The sequence below is a fragment of the Rhinolophus sinicus genome, linkage group LG09 (genome assembly GCF_036562045.2).
Source record: "Rhinolophus sinicus isolate RSC01 linkage group LG09, ASM3656204v1, whole genome shotgun sequence".
NCBI lineage: Eukaryota > Metazoa > Chordata > Mammalia > Chiroptera > Rhinolophidae > Rhinolophus > Rhinolophus sinicus.
In genome coordinates, this window is record NC_133758.1 from 13,116,216 (window position 1) to 13,137,458 (window position 21,243).

General features: G+C 41.9%; 1 protein-coding gene across 13 annotated transcripts in view; it reads right to left on the reverse strand.

Annotated features, from left to right (window-relative positions):
* NEDD4L (NEDD4 like E3 ubiquitin protein ligase) overlaps positions 1–21,243 on the reverse strand; it is a 309,137-nt gene that overhangs the window by 13,471 nt on the left and 274,423 nt on the right. For all 13 annotated transcript variants that reach the window (XM_019755309.2, XM_074339904.1, XM_019755306.2 and 10 more), the window contains 7 exons: positions 15,803–15,868; positions 13,819–14,048; positions 11,968–12,089; positions 9,814–9,884; positions 8,058–8,153; positions 2,673–2,746; positions 465–525 (listed from right to left, as the gene is read on the reverse strand). In XM_019755309.2, the coding sequence (XP_019610868.2) occupies positions 465–525; positions 2,673–2,746; positions 8,058–8,153; positions 9,814–9,884; positions 11,968–12,089; positions 13,819–14,048; positions 15,803–15,868 (720 nt within the window). The remainder of the gene's footprint in view (positions 1–464; positions 526–2,672; positions 2,747–8,057; positions 8,154–9,813; positions 9,885–11,967; positions 12,090–13,818; positions 14,049–15,802; positions 15,869–21,243) is intronic.

The following is a 21,243-nucleotide window of genomic DNA, read 5'->3' on the forward strand; positions in this document are numbered from 1 at the left end:
TGGGAACTGTTTTATACTACTCAGCCCCAAGCCCTCGGATTTCTGAGAACCTGTCCCCAGAGCACAAGGCACAGATGCATCTCCCAGCCTTCGCTTGCGTACTGCCTGCAACAGCGGGACAGCCAGTGGGTCTGGCCTCTGTGGGGAAACCTGCCCTTCTGGATCAAGCTTGTAAAAAGTTCTCTTGAAAAACAGCCCAGGCGAATTTAAAAGTAAGAGAAGCAGAGCAAGAGAACACTAAACAAAAGACAACAAATGAAAGGGTGGCAGTGCAGTGGCTAAACGCTCCCGTCCCAGGGCCGGGTCAGTGGGTGAGCTGTGCAGTCCTGACCTTTCTGCCATGTCCTCACTCCACGCCCGTCTTTGAGCGCGTGATCATGTCCACCCCACCCCACCTCAAGGAGAAAAGCCATCCGCTCTCACCCTGTGACTACAGGTAGAGAAGCCCAGTGGGCACAGCTTACCTCCAGGAAGGCGTTCATTTGCTTCTGGACCCGGTTCACAAACCTCCATTGGATGACTAAGCTGCAGGAGAAAAGGGGAGTGTTTAACCACCTTCGTCATTACGAGCACTCATTTTTTCTTCACACCTGTGACTGCTTCTCATCAGACAGGGGAGAGAAATCCCTACAATGGCAAAGCATGGGAGGGGTTGTGGGGGAGTTGGGGGAGCGTCTGGTGCTGAGGCACACACTGTTTATTAATTCTTTCGAGAGTAACTGGAACACATGTGAAAAATCTAAAATCTTACTGAGGATTTCAAAAGAATAGTTAATTCCCCCCCCCCCCCCACATCAAGCCTGAGTTGATCAAGTTGCTCTATAAATGTGACCACATGGAGAAAGGGGGGAAAGGTCATGGGGTAAATACATACATATATGTGCACAATACGTGCACACCCACACAAGTATGCATATATTTTTAAAGGGAGTACCCAGTACAACATATATTGTCATATGCTTATTTCATTCAAGTATCGACTGTACTGATGTTCAACAATGATTTCTCAGCAAAATGATTTACACTAATCCTTCAATACCAAAATTTGGGGAATTAATGGTAGGAGCTCTTTAAGCAACAGAAATGCACTGAAGCCAGTTTCCTTCTGACAGTGTCTAGTGTACAGCAGAATGTATTGCCAGGTGAATCAACTCCGGATTCATCTAAAGTGTTCCATTATGAGATAGCACAAGGACCTTGTCATAAAGGGCTCTCACCTACAAGGTGGCACCACGGCGATGGCTCTCGAGGACCAGCCCTGCTCACCCGCACTGCCCAGCCATATCAGGCTTTACTGTGCCGAGAGCTGCAATCATCAGCCCAATAACCTTCTTCTTGCACCAGAGAAATATAGGAGTCGGGGAGCAGGTAGAGATTTCAACTGTCCTTTTTCTCAGTGAAGCCAGCTGAAACTCTGCCTGACCCCACACCCACCTAATTTGAAACCTAAAAGAATTAACTGCAAAGAATGACGCACAACACATATCACAATATCTGAATCCTCAGACTTTCGACCCCAGTCACCTGGGGTGGAGTGGTTTTAAAATCTGTTCAAAGCCTGTACTTTCCGAATGAAAATAGTGGTGTCTTCCAGGGTGCTGTCTGCTTGCTGAGACTGTCTAAGTTCAGAACAAGTGTGCCAATTAATGTGCACACGTAAGAACGGCAGTATCTTACTTCTTGTGTTTTATTAAGCTCAGCAAGCTTTGAACTTGGGCATGGAGAAGAATTCTGCTGTGTAACACTCCATGCATTGTCAGGGTCTCTAAGTAGAGAATCCAACCCTCTCCAGTTCCTCCTAAGTAGGAAGGGCAGTAGATTTTCCTTCGCAGATCACACTAAAAGATGCCAACACTCCGAATTAAGTCTGCTGACCAATTACACTGAGAAAAGAGAAGCCCCAGCTTGCTGAATCAAAGAGCCAGGCCACAGCTGGAGCCTGTTAGATGAGCAGAAACCAGGACCCGGGGACCAAACACTGCTGCACTGACCTCGTCTTTGCTCTAGCGCTAGCGAGGGCAACCTGGCAACCCTTGGAAAAATCCCAGAATTGTATGCTTGAAGCATACATATATACCAAATTTGAAAATGTGATGTGCCCAACAGAAAGACCTTCTGCCTGGTATAAATGCACTAGGATTACTTAACAGCTGGACTTCCAAAGGACTCAGCATCTTATTCCACCAACTGAGGCTGAGACTGGGTTAAGAAAATTACAAATACCGGAAACAATTCATTATGTTTGCATGTGCTGAATTTCCCCATCCATTTTTACTACTTTGCTACATTTTCACTATGGAAAAGAAGTTGGGAGAGAGATGAAATATTTTACTTTGGTTGTTCCTAAATTTACCCAGTGTTCTTTGATACTTCATTCCCCTGTTGCGATTCTCAATTTTAGACTAGATATCCACATACTCCAATAGAGTGTCTGCCACGTGACTCAGTCACGTACACCCTTTCCTCCTTCCGCTGCTCCCTCCTATGGCAGCAAACTGAAGTCATGATATGAGTCATACCTCCCACCCCATAATTCAACTTCCTACTAGCCCAAACCAGCAAGGAACTGATATTGTTGAAAATATGTCCATATGAACTGTTTTATAAGGCAAGGCTGTCAACCTAATACGCTGTTCAATTCAATAAAAGGTAGTAAATATGTATATACGTACTCAATATATTCCCTTTTGTTTTCATTTGTAACCATTATTTCTGACCCATTGGGCTTCAGATCCACTTGATATGTCTGTAATTACAAAGATAAAACAACGGTCACCATCATGAAGTTATTCTGTATATTATTACCGAGTAATAATGTCTTACTATAAAAGGAAGATAAGCAAAATTTATTCAGAAATAGTTTAGAGTAAACAGGCTTTGTGTACAAGAGAATGTCTAACGAGGTTTTTAAGTTGTTACAATGTCACACATTCAAAGATGTTATTATTAAAAGCAAATTATGGTTATTTATGAGTTTCAATTATTCTTCATACATTTAGCAACAATGGAAAGGAGCAACATTTTTTCATCTGCTATTCATTTATTAAGAAATTAAGTATGTTAACAGAAAAGACAGGGCGCATTCATCAAGACGACCGAGATCCAAATTCTAATGGATTTTATTTGTTTCCGAAAATTAGATTTCATAGTCATAAAAAAGATATGTTGAATTGCTTTCAAAGAGGCAAAATGCAGGGACTTAAAAGAAAGAACCTAAGAAACGAAGCTGGAGAGATGGCTTTACCTGATCATAAAGAGCTAAGCAGCTGAAATGAAGGTACGGCCTTCTCCTGTCACGTGGGCCAGCCCTGGCTTAATATCAGTGAATACAAAGCAATGAACGGTAGAAGGGGAGGGAGGGAGAGGCCGACTGTTTTACAAATAAAATGTTTATTCTCATAAAAATCTTGAAAAATGAAAAAGGAATAAAAAAATACCACTCACAACTGCCCTATTCAAAGATAACCACATCGGTATTTTGGTGGGATTCCTTTCAGTCTCCCCCCCGCCCCCCCCCCCCCCCCCCCCCCGCCGCCCCTATACACACACACATACCCAGCTACATCTGACAGCAGGCCACGCCTGAAGGAGGAGGTTTTCCGAATACGTTTCCAACTTACATCCATCAAGAGGGACAGATTCAAGCCTGTACTGACATCTTGCTTTGGCAGAGGCCCACGTTCAGCCTTCCTCCTCCCCCCAGCCACACACACCCAGGGACAGGCTGGCCTCTCTGACCTTAATACTTAGATCTTGCTTATCGCCAAAGGTTTGCTCTGATTATGCACTCGATTATTGTTCCTATTCACATTGAGACAGCTTTCCCAATCAGAGCACATTGATCTAGTCCCTTCACATGTTTTTCTTTATTTGGGAAGTATCTGGGTTTTCCACCACAAGACAGAACTCCATTTTTCAAAATGTCAGCTCAACTCTTTACTTTCCCAATATGGACTTGAACTGTTATTGTATTTTCAGTTTTGTTCAAATCCTTCCTCCCTGCCCGTGTTCCCTCTCTCCACTGCTGTCTTTCATCTCATCCAGTTTTCCCCTGTGGTTCTCTGTTCTTGTCCTGGACAGGTCATGGCAACTCTTGAGGCTGTTAAACAGTTTTGTTTAGGGAGTGGGTGGGGATGCTTCTTATGGTAAAATATTTTCGGTTCTTTGACAGTTATTTGGAAGTTTGTGGACAGTATTTATTTATACTTTTACAGTATTTTTTAATAAACTCGTGAAAGTTCCCCACCCTTACCCCCCACCATTTCTTCCTCCTCAAAGATTGTCTTGCTGTTCCCCTCAGGAATGAACCCTTTCTAGCAGATCCACACCAAATGACAAGTTAATAAACTCAACCCCAGTTCTGGGTACTGAGAGGCTTCCAGCACAGATCAGCTATAATAAGATAGAATTTTTTCTGGGAGTTGCAATTTCCAGAGGGCTATTAAATGGCAGGGTCAACCACAGATGAAGTTGGGTGGAGAGGGGGAAGGAAAAAAACATCTGGTGCCCCCAAAAGCTGATGAAAAAGAGCCAAATCAGCTAGTGTTGCTGAGTGTGGAGAAATGGTTCTTCCTACATCGTTGGTGGGATTCTAGTGATTTCATCCTTTTTGGAAGATGACTTGGCAACAGGCATCAAAATTTTGATGTGCATATCCCTTTTCTTAATAACTTCTCTTGGAATTTATACCAAGGGAAAAATTGGTCAAGTGTGCAAAATACGTATTTTCAGGTATAATCACTGTACTGTTTATAGAGTGAAATACTTGAAATGGCCTAGATGTGTACCAACAGGGCATGCTTAAAAAGTATATGATCAATTAAATGGAATTCACTGTAGCCATTAAAATGGTATACATTGATATGTACTGACATGGAAAGGTATCTAGGATATACTGAGTTAAAACTACGCATCGTACACTTCCATTTCTGTAAAAAAACATCTTATATGCATGTGTTTACAGAGAATTATTCTGAAGATATAAATCAGAATTTTAATTGTGATTTTTCTCCAGGTGGTTGGTACTCGAAGTGATTTTTTTTATTGTGCTGGCTTTAATTTTATTCTAAAGATTAATCTTTTGTAATCAGATAAACTACATACTAAAATAATATTTTTTGTGTTTTTTTTTAAAGGGACTATACTATTCATACCAAGCTAGGAGGTCAAACCACCATGGGTCTGAGGGCAGTGGTCTGGTTTTTCTGGTTGATTCTGACCGAGGATTTCTGCAGACGGCAGTGACAGATGGCTCAAGGACAGGCAGAGGAGGGGGGTTTTCAGGTCTGCTCCCTAAGCATCAGGGGTAATTCCTAAGAGCCTGGCCATCAGTGCCTCTTAGTCCAAGCTTTCCACGGTGTTAAATGTGCACCATGCTTGCTCTTCACTGATAGTGGGTAGTAGCTTACAGCTGCTGTGCAAATGCCACTTTTTAAACTGGCTTCCAAAGGCTGGACTGCAGACTGCTTCCTGTGGCTCAGGTGCCATGTTAGGCTCGTCACAGGGGAGATCACTGCTGTTCCTACTAGGCAGGTACCATCACCTCCATTGTCTTGCTGAGAGGGAGGCTTGGCAGGAAGTGGAGAGAGCCTGGGTCAAGCCTGAACTGGTCTGATGGCAAAGCCCACACTCTTACAATGGGATCAGCCTGACTCTTTGTGCATAAATGTCTTGGGCCTGCCACCACCTCTGCCTGTACATTCTAAGCGTGGCCTGGTTGTGTTTGTGTGTTTCCCTGCCACTTCACACCTGCTAATTTCAGACAGCGCTGCTCCAGGAGGGGACGGATTGAACATGCTCACAGACCGTGCTGCATGTGCCACTGAGGCCACCTGCCCACCCGGCCAGATAGGAGAAGCAGGGACCGTCCAATCAGGAGTGCAAGTCCAACAGGGGGCCTGTGTCAACCCTCGATTCCCATAGTTGACGTTAGGGGCCAAGCTCAGGAGCCAATCCTGCTAGAGAGGCAATGGCCAAGGCCCAGGCAGGCAGACTGCTCTGACAGGACACCAAGGCAAGGAGAGATGGAGCCAGTGCTAGAACCCAAGTGTGCTGCTCCTTGGGAGCATACCCTTCTCCACCTCGTCTCTGGGGGCTTCCTGCCACCCCCGACCATTTCCCCACTACTCACTGGGCCAGCATCAGCACTGTCTTGTGGAAGAATTCTTTAAGGACCCAGCACGCAAAGCACTAACACGGAGCTCACTAAGTACTTGTGGGAAAAAAAGGCCTATTTCTGTAAGTCTGCTGGCCCGAGGATGAACTTAACTCTCAAAGACTACAAAGACCAGAGGACTTGTGACTCTCACAGCTGAAACGCTGCATTCACATGCTTCCCCCCAATCTTTCCAAGATGCCTTATGCCCAGTGTCTGAGGAATTTGCTGAGAAGCTGCTTGAATCACATGGCATGTACTGGACTTGACCAGGCAGGTTTGGCTCTTCTTCCCCTATGCTTGGTGCTCCACGAACCCTGTGGGACGATCGTCAGGGGCTGGACCTTCCTCACCCTCCCGGCCTCTCCCCGCAGACATGGAAGCGAGTGACCGTGCTGAGAGAACTGCGTCAGCCCCCCTTTCTACCTTTGCATTTCCTGTAGCCGCCATCCATTTCCTTGACCTGGTCTCTGAGGAGCCAGGGCCTCCACCCTTCCTGGGGCCACTTCCACATTGGGCTCTGGGGCTGGTTCTTTCTAGTTTCTGCCAGGACTTTGCTCTGTCTCTCACCTTTCTCTCCTATTTCCAGTTTCTGCCTTTTCACTCACTCCCTTTCTCCAACCCAGTGCTTCTCAGCCTATTTTCATGAACACCCCCTAAAGAGCTTTTACAGCTCCCCTTCCCATTTGCCCCTTTTCTCCCATGCAATCTTAATAAAGAGATCCACAGTACATCTGTGACATATACTGTTGCCCTTTGGAGGTCACAAGCCATTGTAATGGCTGAGACCTTCGTCCGCCCAGAACCAAGTTTTGCCCCCTTGGGGCAGTGGCTCCTCAGTTGAGAATGTATGCCTTAAGCTAACTAACTCATGCCTGGTCCTGAAGAATTTTCCTACAGGCCCGGTGCCCATTTTCTGCCCCTCCCCCCTGCACAGCTTCTTAAAAGCCCACATTTCTAGTGCCTCTTCGAAACAACCAAATCAGATGCTGCTGTACTGAACTTGCAGTAAGAATTTCTACTTATTCTAGCGCTATAAGGGTGCCTCCTCCAGGTAGGGTGTGTGCATGTGTCTGTGTGTGTACATGATTGCGTGGGTATACGGCTTATTCTTTCCGCTTGGCATAGGACAGTTGTTCAAATAGGTTGAAATCTGTTCATCTGAAATGCTACTTATGGTAGGCCCCAGAAACCAGCAGCTCCAGAGTCTCATCAACCATTAAGAAAACAACTGGCAAAATAATGGCAACAGCTGCAATTTCATACATGAAGTGACAGATACCGCCAAACTTCATGGTCTGGTATTTCTACTTGTGGAATGAAACAAACAAACAAAAAACGCAGCTCCAAGCACCGAGAAAGGCCGGATGCATGGCATTTCAATTCTGTGGTAACTTCACTCTGCCGAAGAAATGATGGCATCTATTGGCGCAAGACAGGCATGGGTTTCCTCTATGGGTTAGAATAACCTGCATCGCAGGCAACAGTTTTGCCGAGGACTCAAAGAGGTGAGGGCTTAAGTGTATCACTGATGCCCACGGTTTCGGTTCAACAACTCTATTCTGAGTGCCGGCTGACCCCGTAGCAGACAGTCTGCCAGGTGGTGAGCCAAAGGCAGACCCAACGCTGCCATCACTAAGACTGAGCCTGGTGGGAGAGGCAGATGCTAAGCTCCGAGTCACACAAATAAATGCAAAGTCATCCATGGCATATGCCACAAGGAAACATGGGAGACATCCTGAAATAATATGGTCTGGGGTCAGGCGCGTCGGCTCCATTGAGGAAGGGACCTGTGAACTGGGGGGGTTGGTTTTAATTGTCCAGCAAAATTGGGTTACAACCTGTGAAGCAGCAAAGACTCTCTGAAAGTCAAAGAGGGGATCCTGGGGTGCCCCACACATACCTGCCCAAAGTTTTCTTCATCGATGCAGAACATGAGGTCCAGTTCAGTAGGATCGTTCTCCAGGATCCATTTCAAAGAGTTGTAATATTCACTATCCTACAGTAATGACATGGAAATTAAAATTAGGCTTTTTTCCCCCCCAAAAGACAAACTTGTTTGACTTTAAATAATTAAGTCCTTCTAATTAATTCCATTCAGACAGGTCAAGAATTACATTAGTCACTAATGTAATGTTTTCTGCTCCACCCCAAACCTACTCTACCCCTTTAATTTAAAATACAAATGAAACAAATGTTTTAGTAGCAACAGGGGTTTGTAGTTGAATGCTGTCCTGTGTAGAGGAAGCAGCCTGCTCTGGATGGCGGTCATCAAATTATAAAATTGAACGTGTAGAGATTAATATACTTCCCAACTTTTAAGAGTGAAAACATCAGAGGACCATAGGAAGGACAGAGAACATTCTGAGTATCAGCGGTTGAAAGCCACGCCCCTCGCTGTGCTTTTACAAATCAGGGTAAGCAAACGGGATGGCTGCTCTGGTGTCAGAACCCAGAACACAAGCCGCAAAGGCCTGGCCTCCTCCCCCAGGGGCTCTGGTGCTGGGACCTGATGGGCTCTGAGAAGGCAAAACAGAATGTGTGCACCATCTGGCAACACGGGGTATAAAACTAATTAAGACTTAGAAAAATGTCTGTGTTCCTAGCTTCCTCATTGTGCAATAATAAAAGCATCAAACGTTAAGTTCAAGGTGAAAGTTGAAACAAAAATCGGAGACTGGTACTGTGGCTGTGTCTAGCAACCTTCCCATGGGAAAACCAGGGAGAGGATACAAGTGCACTGCAGCGTCCTCCTCTGCTTTCACACAAAGGCGATGTGATAAACGGTGATCGGTCCTGGTAAGTAATGAGAAGATGGTGCATGGACCCAACTACACAAGAGACAAACACAGTTTGCACCACAGCAAGGCCAAGGGTATCCAGACCCTCTGACTCGAGTGACAGTGAAAGCAGATCTGCAGATACTCTAAGGGACAAAGATGCTTCTCGATGGCCCTGTGTGAGTGTGCTGGGGCTTGGGCAAATACTCCTAGGCTTAGAGGTGAGACGGTGGGGGTACAGTTAAATTAAAAGAAAAACCGAAGCAAACAGTAGATGAAGAAAAGAGCATCAGTTTTCGTGCTTGTAGAAAATCCCTTCAGCCTAGATAAAATCAGTGAAATGAAACATGGAAACCCAAATCACTTTCCAGAAAACGTATCACAGCATTCATTTTCTAACTCGTTTTATTCCTCTCCACATGTAGTGGTCGCTTACCTTTCCACGTCTAGGGTGACTGTGTGTATCCTTCCCTTTATCTAGGCTTTTGGCCTGTGTCCCCGACATTTTTTGAGATCAGAAGACAGAGGGACAGCAGATGAATCTCTGAACATTCAGTACTAGCACTTTTCGATGGAAAACAAGGGCTACAATGAGGTCTCCAGATGAGTCTTGTATTTAATTTGGTCACCCCAGCCCTGGCTCAGCAGAGGTAACTGACATGTGGCTGTATCCAACCCAAGTACCACACTTCTAGTTAATGGGAACGACTTGGTTAGAAAAATTAAGGAGATCAATTCATTTCTCGAACAACGAAATGTTTTCACACTGAACGATGACACCCATAAAAACTGCTGTGACTACAGCACGGTCGCAGCTACTTCTCTGTAAGGCACGAGTGGCCTGTGATGCCCAGCGGGAGTGATCTGTTATTTACTCACCACGGATTCCATGTCATTCAGAGTTATCTGCTTCCCCAACATCATTTTGTAAAATGGTCTAATGAAGAAACCTAAAATATGATGAAAACGGGGTTAGTTTCAAATCTTTTATACTGTTGTGCACGAGAAGTGACATCCAAGATTAACGTGCCTGCCATTTGAATGAAGGACCAGGACAGGACCGTCAAAGTCTTTCTATAGGAATCTGTGACCAAGGAGATGAGGGCCTGTTTTTTGGGGGGGAGACGGGTAGTAATGAGGGCAGTTACGCTAATAGAGGTGGTATCGCAGAAAGGGGTCAAAAAGGCTCCTGGGAGGTAACAAACAAGCCTCAAGGAGTGAGTATCACACACCTCCTCAGCGGGGGCACTGGCACCTCAGGCTCGCCCCCCCATCCCCACCCCCCATCTAATCAGTCACTAATCCTTTGTAGCGTATTCCCACTCTCACTGGCTCAGGGTGGCCCGAGGGCTGCAGACTCAAACACCTCTGGTGTCTAGGGAGGTAGAGAATGAAGCTGATAGAAGGGAATATGAGTGCTCAGACTTTGGGGGCACTCCCATTTTTAAGAAACTAAAGACACTGCTGGACACACACTCTGTGGCCATCCTGGCTCTCAATTTTGTAATTCCTCACGTACGCTGGCATCATCTTTTGCAGCGGTCTCCTAGACACCCCCATTTGTTCCTGCTTCTCTCGTTACTCCCTCCATGGAGTCTTCCCTTGGCCAGCCCTTCCTCTTCTGAAATGGTCCCAGCTGCTAAATGCTCAAATCCTACCCCCTCTGCAAGGTAAGCCTGATATTATTGGTAAAGCGCTCTCAGCCGAACCAGTGTCTCCTGGGAGTTCTCCGCGTGTTCCCTTCTGCTCGGGCTCTATCACTTTGAGTCTTCTGTTTTTTCCCCACTAGACTACAAGGTCTCTGAGGTCAGGACCACATCTTCTCTATATTTCTTGGGCAGTAATGAGGAGGAAAAACAGGAAGGGGACGAAATGGAAATCTTCTATTTCCCTACAGCAACTAAGAATGTCTTCTCACTTGGCAGAAGGTAAATAAAATGGCCTTCTAAGAAAAGGCTGAAATGGATTTTATCAGTGGAAACAGTCTATGGTATGACTCCAGCGTTGCATATTAAAATATATTCACAGGATACACGTATACAGAAAGAATACAGTTTCTTTCTCATCAGAAAAAAAGTGCTTATTTCCCCCACTTAAAATAAAATATTGAAATCAAGGATCAAAATCAGCTAGCAGTTACTAGTAAAAATATATTGAAGGATAAAGTACAGAGGATACATCAATTATTTATTAGACTAGCAAAGGTTCTATAGATGCAATTAACATAATTTCCCTGGAAATCTGTATAGACTATAATGTTAAATTCAAATCTTACTCTCTCTCTTCCATCTTCAACCATTTCACCCCCAAATCCTTTAAAAATATTACCGATTCTCCCTCCTCACTGATTTCTACAGTGTTCTCTTACTTTTGAAATGACTAAATCCACTAGAAGTCTCTATTATAAGCCTATAGATATAGCCAGGGAGCGGGCTTCATTTCTAACTTTCAAGGTTCCTTGAAATTCTTCCATGACTTAAATGCTCTAAGTAAGAATGAGATTATTTTGTGCCATCTGTTTCAGCAGTGGTCCCAGGGTCAGGGACTTAGCTGAGTTATAAATATTGCTTTGAAATTAGTTATAGTCTTTTCTCATTCAAAAAAATAAATAATAATTTGGGGACAAATGAAACAATAGCAGGATATTGGGTGAATTACATCATTTTAATTAACTTTTCAATTATCTTTTCCATCTGTCACCAAATCTAGCTCTCACTAAAGGAAAGTTATTCTGGAAAATAGAAAATGCACAATTACAGAATGTTCTGTGCTTCACACAAGGTTTTTTTTTGTAAAAAATTTTTAAACTGTATGTTCACACTATGTCCTCAGTGCTCAAATTAAGATGACATCAGGGTAAAGAACCTCCATTATGAGCAAAACATAAAAATAATTTATTGAAATACACAGAACCAGTGAAGCTTTGCTTAAAAATCTATATGATGTAAAAGATAAGACACTTAATAAGGAACCACAAACAGCACTGAGTGCTGTCCACTATTTTTATTACTTCAAGACTTTTTAATAACTTACCATCTAAAAGTTTCCCATGAAATACTGCCAGACCAGCAACTCGTCCAATAAAAGTGAAGTAGGACAAATGGTCTTCATTACAGAGGCCTGAATTGGGATTGATCTGAAGTGTGTAGTTGTCCCTTTGGGGAGGAAGAGACAGAAAAAGCCCGATCATATTTTTCAGTAAGAAATGCAAGAATTTGAATTCTCCTTTGCCACCTGTCATTAAGCTTTTATAGTGCACGTGCAAACTTTCTGCAGCTGATGGGGAAAGGCGTTAAGCTAGAGAACGTGACTTACCGTTTAGTTAGTCCCTTTCCATGACCAATGACCAAGGTCTAACAGAGCTGGTGCATATGCCCTATGTGAGTTAAACCATAAGAAACTGTTGTAAGGGGGGTGGGGGGTGGGAGATGAGGGTAAGGGGGTTCAAATATATGGTGATAGAAGGAGAACTGACTCTGGGTGGTGAATACACAATGGGATTTATAGATGATGTAATGCAGAATTGTACACCTGAAATCTATGTAATTTTACTAACAATTGTCACCCCAATAAATTAAAAAAAAAAAAAAAAAAGGACAGACCACTAGGGAAAAAAAAAAAGAAACTGTTGATACTTGACTATTTTTGAGGAACAAAAATGTCAATTTCATATGATTCCGCCAATATCTTGGGAAGAGGCAAAATGCCATGTAACAAAGGGACTGCACACGGGAGAGTCCCTTTAGGTTGTCTACGTGAGGAGGAGGCTTCATTCCTTTGAAAGGCTTTTGGTTTGGGGATTAAGATTTTCCCTACAGGTCCAACCTTTGGTCTGGCCCCCACTGTACCCTGAAAAGCCACAAGGCCCCTGGGAGATGCACACCGCTCCGCTGTCTCAACAATGTAAACCACAAAATGTTTTCATGTCCCTAATCGTCCTTCTTTGGTCTCAAAATCATGAAGATCGATGGTTTTCAAATTGGGCTCCATAGACAGATCCTCCGGGAATATGGGTGAGAGATGAGGATACAGTCTCCCTACCCTGCCGCTGTTTGAATGGTTTCTCTCAAGGTTACATAGCTGGCTCTCTCATGGGACTCGGTCACAACCAGGACAAACAAGCTAGGCAATTCCTGGCTAGAGCAACTGGCTAGGATACTGAGGCTGCCTTCCAAAATAGCCCCTAGGAGACTGGCACCAGGTGGAAGATGTGGACGAACCCATGTCCTCTTAGCGAATGGGTTGCCTTTCCTCAAGGTCAACAACTATTCTACAGGAGGCTCAGGTCCAGCCTAAGTGTCTGGAGGTTCCACACCCTGGGGAGGAATGTTTGGCCTTGTAAGCAGCCAGCATTTGATTCCTGAGAAAGCGGTTGAATCTCTTAGTTTCCATGCCTGGCAATGGTGAAATCCTAATGTGAGAGAGGATCTGGTTCTTCCGTCACAGGACCAGGGCACGGCCCTTTGGGCTCTGATGAATGCGCCTCAAAGCCACCATCATTTGCCTTTAACTGGTATAACTTCAGAAACTATTTTTGTTCATAAGACGATGATGATAATGGCGACTTTCTGAATTGTGACACTGAAAAATTCTCCTGAATTAACATAACATGACCAACGAAAACTGCCTTTTGTTCCTTACCACAAGTACCCAGCCCATGTTCAATTTCAATGACACGAACCCAACAGACAAGAAAAAAAATCTTGTTCAGGCGTTCACAGAGTACATACATTATTTCACCAGGCCGCATCAGAACCTGTGCTAGGCGTGTAAAGGGTGGGGTGGGGGGTTAACTCATTGCAAATGAGTGAGCTGCTTCTTCTTTTGTGACGTTTCAAGTCATTAAGAATAAAACTGTGTCAGTGGGGACACATTCTAACTTACGTGGCAGAGTACTCAAAGAGGCCATAGTAGGGGTTGAACATCTCTTTGGACAGCAGGAAGAACCATTCTCTGGCCACGCCCCCATAGTCAAGACCTTTCTCCGATTCAAACTCAATCCACAGTCTAGCTTTTAGGACATCTGGTCTTTTCACAGACATGATTCTCCGATAGGACTCTTCAAAAATGTTATTTCTGTGAAGCTTCATTTCAAACCTATTTGGAATATCAGCCTACACAAAAGAAAAAATTAGCACGTGATCATACAGTAAATATACACCTTACTTTCTAATAGAAAAAACAACAAAGAACAGAAATAATGGCAGTCTTCAAATAAACAAGCTGTGACGAATGGTTCCAATGGAGGTTCTCTCCTTGATGGATTTTTCTTCAGATGCACAAAAGCTTCACTGTGTCAGTCAGGATGAGACACACACAGCCTCCACCAGCAGCTGTTAGTCTGAGCCAGAGACTATGCTGAGTAGAGACAGTCATACTCTCCCCCTTTTCTAAACAACTGTGGGACACTTAGCCACCCACCAGCAACTGAAATATGGTCAACTCTATATACTGTTTCTGTCAAAGAAACGGACTTTAGTCTAGGTAATCAAAACCCATCAACAATCCCCACCTGGGCAGGGACTCCAGCTGGCAGGTGGGCTCCACAATGCCCATGAGCTAATTCCGTTGCTGTGGGGAATGGGACCCTGATTATCATGCCGAGTTGTGGGAAAGCATCCCAAAGTCCACAGCTAATACACGTCAACATAGAAAAGCACTTGACAAAAGTTGGGAGCAATTGCTTCCCGAACAAATGAGGGCCAGGGGCGGCCTTGCTATGCAAATGGATTTGCAGAGTCAAGTTTTCAGGCAGAGGATAGCACAGGGAAGGTGCCATAGAGTAAGACAGGGCGATTACCTGCAACGTCATCACTTATTACTGGGGGGCATCCAGGTGACTCACAAGTAAACACGGATTTTGTGTTCAAATGTGAGTCCTTTCCAAAGTGGTTAGCCAAGAGCGACTCAAATCAGGGTGTTGGAAGAGAGGACAGAGCCCCTAAGCGGGCGCTCTGGAGGCAGAGCCCGTGTCCCAGGCCTCTTTGCATCCCCACTGCCTCATCCGCAGCAGATGCCCAGAAAATGAGGCCTCAGTTGAGGGACTGGAGCAGGGAGAGATGGCAATGGAGTACAAGCGAACTGGGATGACCTGAGTGGAGGCAGATACCCTCCTGTCCCCAATGGGAAGAAACCAAGAAACAGTGACTGGTGCGAAAACACCAAAAAATAACTGTGAATGCACAGACTGAGGAGAAAATGGGCAAAACCTATACCAAAGGGGTAAAATAAAAAAGTCAAATAGAAGACGCAATGTTGAAAACTTGGGGGATATGAGTCAGTACAAACTATAATATTGTAATTTAAAACACTGCCTGTAAAAACCTTATAGGGTTTTTAAGTTTTGTAAAAATCTTACAGTGTTTCCCAGTGAGAATTTTAATCTTAAAATTACACTTGGTCTTAATATACCCAATAGTAAAGACAAATATTATAAATTACATTTATGCTATAAATATAATTAAAATTATACATTTGAATTTAAAGGGAAGCACGTGAACATTTTTCTAACCAGGATCCAGGTTCTGTTAGATACAATGACAGTAATGGCTTCCACAGGCTTCCCGAGATTTTTTGACTATGTCCTGAATTATTTTATATCGCACAAAAATCATTTCTATCTTTTTATGTATTACATAAGAAATTACCCTTCGGGTGATTTGATATGTAATACTAGTTAATCTTCACTTACCATTTCTGTTAAAAAGAAAATTCAGATTGAAGATCCAGGTGGATCAAAGTGCAGTGAAAAAAGGAAGGTAATATTTTTAGTATACATATAAAAATAACAAACAAGTTGTTCTCACTGAAGTAACTTTGGTAGCTTACAAAGGACTAAAACAGCATTTTTGGAAGACATGTTACTCACGGGTTTCTTTAATTTCTTCCTAAAGTAGTCATATTTCTGTTTAAATTCTCTGGAGTAAGGAACAGCCTGGAAGATAAATTTATAAATTTAAATAATGTAAACAATATGCTTGAAATTTTATGTATACTGAGTGAACATTCAGAGAATTTCATGAATCATAAACCTTAAAATTTTCGTGCTCCACCTTACTGAAATTTACACAATGTCTACATAGCACATGGGAAAGTTCTAGAAATGATTAAAGCTACCTAGCATTGAATAGGACTTTCACCTCTGAAAACAACTAGATTAATATTCAAGAAATCATTTAGGGATATGCTGCATAAACTAAATATATTTTCCACATGACTTTTGACTTTTGTCTGAATAAGAGTCAGGTAGGGTGTGATCTGTTTTTTTTTTGCTGTAGTTGAGATAACAGTTATTAGCTATGATACTTTAAGACACAACCCAAAATGACCTAAACTGCCATTCTGAAAGACTTATCATGCTTTAAAAATCTATAGGAGGAACTATAAGGAGCAAAAAGGCATGTGAACTGATAACACTTGTCAAGGAATAGAGCATCAGATAGCATTCTGGAAAAGCCCTCCGTTGAGGAGCCAGAAGGTTTGCCCCTTACTAAGTAGTAAGTAGTCTTGGGCAAGGACTTTTAAAATCTGGTATGCTTTATCTATGAAGAAGAGTAATGGCACCACAGGAGTGGGCTCAGTAACTGAGCTAACTACCATTACTCAGAAGTTCTAGAATCTCTTTAGGCAAAGGAATAACATTTTAACGTAGTCACTTAAATATTCTGCACTTGCTATGTGATAGTTTACAATATCTGAGTGCCAGAGCCCTGACTTCAGGCTATTGAAAAAGCTTACAATTGAAAGGACTGGCCTTTACACACACAAGGACATAACGGTGACAGCCTCATACTCAGAACAACTCATTGCTTTTTAGTGAGTAGTGTGAACTGGGTAAGAATAGTTCTGCTGATATCATTTTGGGCGAAGTTAGTAAAATAAACTGATCCTTACTAAAAGTGTCTCCAGTGTCCAAACCTTACACCTTCACCAGGTTTATTCCCAACCAGAAAGAGGAGAAAGGACCAACAAAAGCGTCCCTCTTTCATACCGCTTTAGGACACACTCACACAAATAACTAAGCCAAAACAAAAACAAATAACCAGTCTTAAGAACATTCTAAAGACAATTTATACTATCTATGGTCTGTTCTTAGTTTTTAAACCAGTCTTCATTTGCTTTTCCACTAAACACTAGATTTGAACACATATTATATTTACTCTGGACAGCATTTAGTTTGACAAAATCACACTATGGATTCTGATTCTAGAAAAGGTAGAGATTTCATCAATATCTGGACAACCACCAACATAAGGAAAAGGATACAATGTTCTGACATAAGCTAATAAAGACCTTACCATGTTTTTTGCTCTTACCAATACTATACCCCCTAACAACTAGTATTTTCTATCTAGTTTTATTTATTCATTTTTGGTGGTTCATTCAACAGCTATATCTTGAGCACCTACTCTGTGCCAGGCATTTTAGGTGCTAGGGAAATAATGGTCCATTCAAAGAGTTCTTTCCCTGTTCTCTCCTGGAGCTTACAAGCTATTATGAGCAATAGGCAATAAGAGATAAATGAATAAACAGTGGTAAACACTACAAGGAAAACATGATAGAGAGTTCCTAGGAGGCTATTTTATCTGAGGTCAGGGAAGACAGCTCTGAGAAAGGGATACCTGAGTAGAAACCAGAGTGACAGGAGGGAACAAATTACGACAGGAACAGTGAGTGCAAACTCTTGAGAAGAGAAAATATTTCACTGGTGTTCTTAGCTATGATTCACTGTGATAAAGGGGAATTAAGTTAAATAAATTATTTCCTTTCAGTACTGCATGCCTAACTTTAAAGTTCTGACTTCTAGAACAGACTCTATTGCCAGCTACCTCTCCTTGATGGAATTTCTTCACCATTAAGCAAAAGTATTTGACAAGACAAACTTTAAAACCCTATGATTCTCAGCAATTATTTTTTGTTTTTATTTCCCCCCCTGAAAAATGTTGAAAAAAGGCTTAAACATTCAGCATTGTGACTATAACTTCAATAGTCTCAAATGACAAATTTCCCATGGAATAGATTTCAAAATGCTGCCCCCATCCTGTGCTATCCATTCCCTTGTCTGACTAGATGTGGGTGGTAATAAGATTCTGGCCTTTCTTCTTCTGTAGGATGATGCATGAATGTTGAAAAATCATTATCCTCCTCCAGCCCTTATCTTTTCTCTCTAGAGATAGTTCTTAGGATGGAATAAGAAGAGTAGGTTTTTATATTCTCCCTGAAAAGATTTCAACAACAAAACAGGATGAAGACATCCATCAATGTAGCCTCTGAACAGAATTACGTGGATAGTGCATATCTTGTATTGGCCAAATTATTCTCTCTTGAAAATCTGGCATCTTTTTTTCTTACATAAAATTTAACATGTAAAATAAGCCTGCTTAAAAAATTAACATGTCTTTTGATTAAAGCCTTTTGGCTCAATATTAAATATGCTTTCTTTTTGGAGCTAAATGAAAACCTGATTTATGGCGTAAGTTGGTTTTCAATGTTTCCATGTCATTACTGTCCAGTTGGTACTCGAGCTCTTTGGAGACACTGATGAGGAGACACTGATGAGGCCAGCACATTGGGGCTCTAGTCCTGATTCCAAAGTTTTAGCAACACAATTAGCTTTGTGATCTTTCGACAAATTGGGAATAATAACATCTTCCCTAGCTTCCTATGGGGCTTGCTGAGAGTTCAACTCAGCTGATTGTAAAGTTCTCGCAAAAGTACAAAGTGCTATACAAGCATGAGATAGTATTCATTAGAGCAGCAAGTGTGGAGAGCAATTTATAAATGCTTTTAATGGTGATGTCTGTTGTACAGAAAGCATATTGACTTACAGTAATGCTGCGCTGGGCTGACGTAGAAAGGGTTCCCTATCCCCTAATACATAGACATTTTTAAAACTTGGGAAAAAAGAGAAACTTTAGGTACCAGATAAGCAAAAAGACTCTAAAATAGAGAAATAAGTGGGCACTGGACCTAGACATAGGTGTTTGGGCTTGGGTTTTAATGCTCACTTGGGGCACAGAACTTGGCCGACAGTCTCTGTGACCTGGGGAACCAAAACAGAATGCCCTGCTTAAAACTGACATCTGAAAAGGGGACAAGGCAACTATACCCACTGGCCCAGGAAAGTTGCAAGGAAGCTTACCTTCTGTCCAGGACCATAAATGGAAGAAAAAGAAAAAGAAACAGACCTGTAATAAATTCATACTCCAAGCCTACACCAAAGTGGGTATGAGATGCATAATTATACTAATTGGGGATGAATGAACCCAAGCTAAGTAGTTAACAGTAAATACAGGTCAGAACTTATAAAAGCCCCATAGGGAAAAACAAAAAAAATGAAGATGAGAACACACATACACACACATACATACATACATACACACACACAAATTATAAACTGAACTAGGCAATAAACTACCATTCAGGAGTGCCTACAGATATAGCAAGTGGGAAATTTTATGTTCCTGGGACCAGAGATAATAGAATAATCTGAAAGAGGCTATTTTAAGAATAATTAAAGAGTTGGAAGTATAAATTAAAAATAAATAAATAGAAAGAACAGGACAGAACACTAACAACTAAAAAGACCAAGCAAATTTAAAAAGACCAAATAGAACTTTGAGCAATTAAACACAGCCACTGAAATAATAGACAAAATGAACTGACAAAGAGTAGACTATAAAAAGCTTAAGAAAGAATTAACAGGAAGAGCTGAGCCCATAATACAGCAGAGAGATGGAAAATATGAAAGCTAAGAGATAAGGAAGATAGATGAGAAAGTAAATCAATTACCCAATAGAAGTTACTGATATAGATAATCCAAAAGAATGGGAAAGATGCACCATGTAAAGTAGCAATTGCTGAGAATTTTCCAAAATGGAGGAAAGACATGGTCCCCATATTGAAGAATCACAATGAGTCCAAAGCAGAATAAATAAAAAGAAATCCACACTTATTTATTCATTAAATTTATTGGGGTGACATTGGTTAATGAAATTATATAGGTTTTGAGAAAATCTACACGTGACAGCAAAATTGCAGAACATCAAAGACACAGAAAAATTCAAAATCCCCAGAGAAGAGACAGTTAACCACAGACACTATAAAAGATAATTAGATCGATAACAAACTTCTCAGCATCAGTTAAGGTGCCAGAAGACATGAAAGAATATCTCCAAAGTACTGAAGAAAAATAACTGTTAATCAAGATTTCTATAATGAGCTAAACTATCATTTACCAGAGAAGTCAAATAAGTCCTCTCAGACTACATGCGTTTGCCACTCAGGCTCTCACTGAAATTGCTGCTAGAGCAGAGATTCTCAGAAGAGTGGGCATCAGAATCCCTGGGAGGGTTTGTTAAAACACAGATTACTGGGCCGACTCCCAAAGTTGCTGGTTTTCAGTAGGTCTGGGATGTGACCCAAAGTTTGCATTTCTAACAAGTTTCTGGATGACAGTGATGGTGCTAATCTGTAGACCACTCTTTGAGAACTATGAACTCGAGGTTATACTTCATTACGAAGAAATTTTAATCTAGAAAAAAGGGGATGCAAGAACCAGTGGTGGGCAAAGAAATCTGTTTACACATACGTAAAATTAGGTAAGCATTAAGTGTTGAAAAAAAAGACAAAATACTAATGATGATTTGGAAAGTTTAAAGACAAGGCACTTTTAAAACGCCACTGAACAATGTAAAATGGGAGTGGGAAGAATGGCACGCAAGTCTCCTAAAGTCCTATATTAACCAAGAGAAGAATAGAGAGTGGTTAATTTTGACATTAAGTCAAAATTTTAATGTGAACACTAAGAGAACAACAATAGAAAATACAACTTCCAGGCAAGTATAGAAAATGAGAGAAAATAGAGAGCTCTATCCACCGAATAGAAGGTAAGACAAAAAAAAAAAGAAAAAAACCATAGCAAGTTAAGAGATAGTAAAGCTATCCTACGCAAATACTAATGAAGAGGAAGTGACTATAATGACTGACAAAGCCATTGTCACTGTGAGAGTTTGATACATTGTCTTGGTTGGATAAAACAGCCAGGAAAAAAGTAGAAATGGAAATGGGTAATTTGAACACCACAGGACTGATCTAATGGGTGTTTAAAGAACTCTTCTATACTCAAGAAAGACAGAATATACATTCTTTTCAAACACAAAAAGAACATTTACAAAAAAATGGCCAAACCTCCAAGAAAGTTTCAAATATCTGATAATCAATATTCCATAGACAATATTCTCTGACCACCGTGCAATAAAATTAGAAATCAAGAAGAAACAGACAGGCAAAAATTCTCCCATAGTCTTA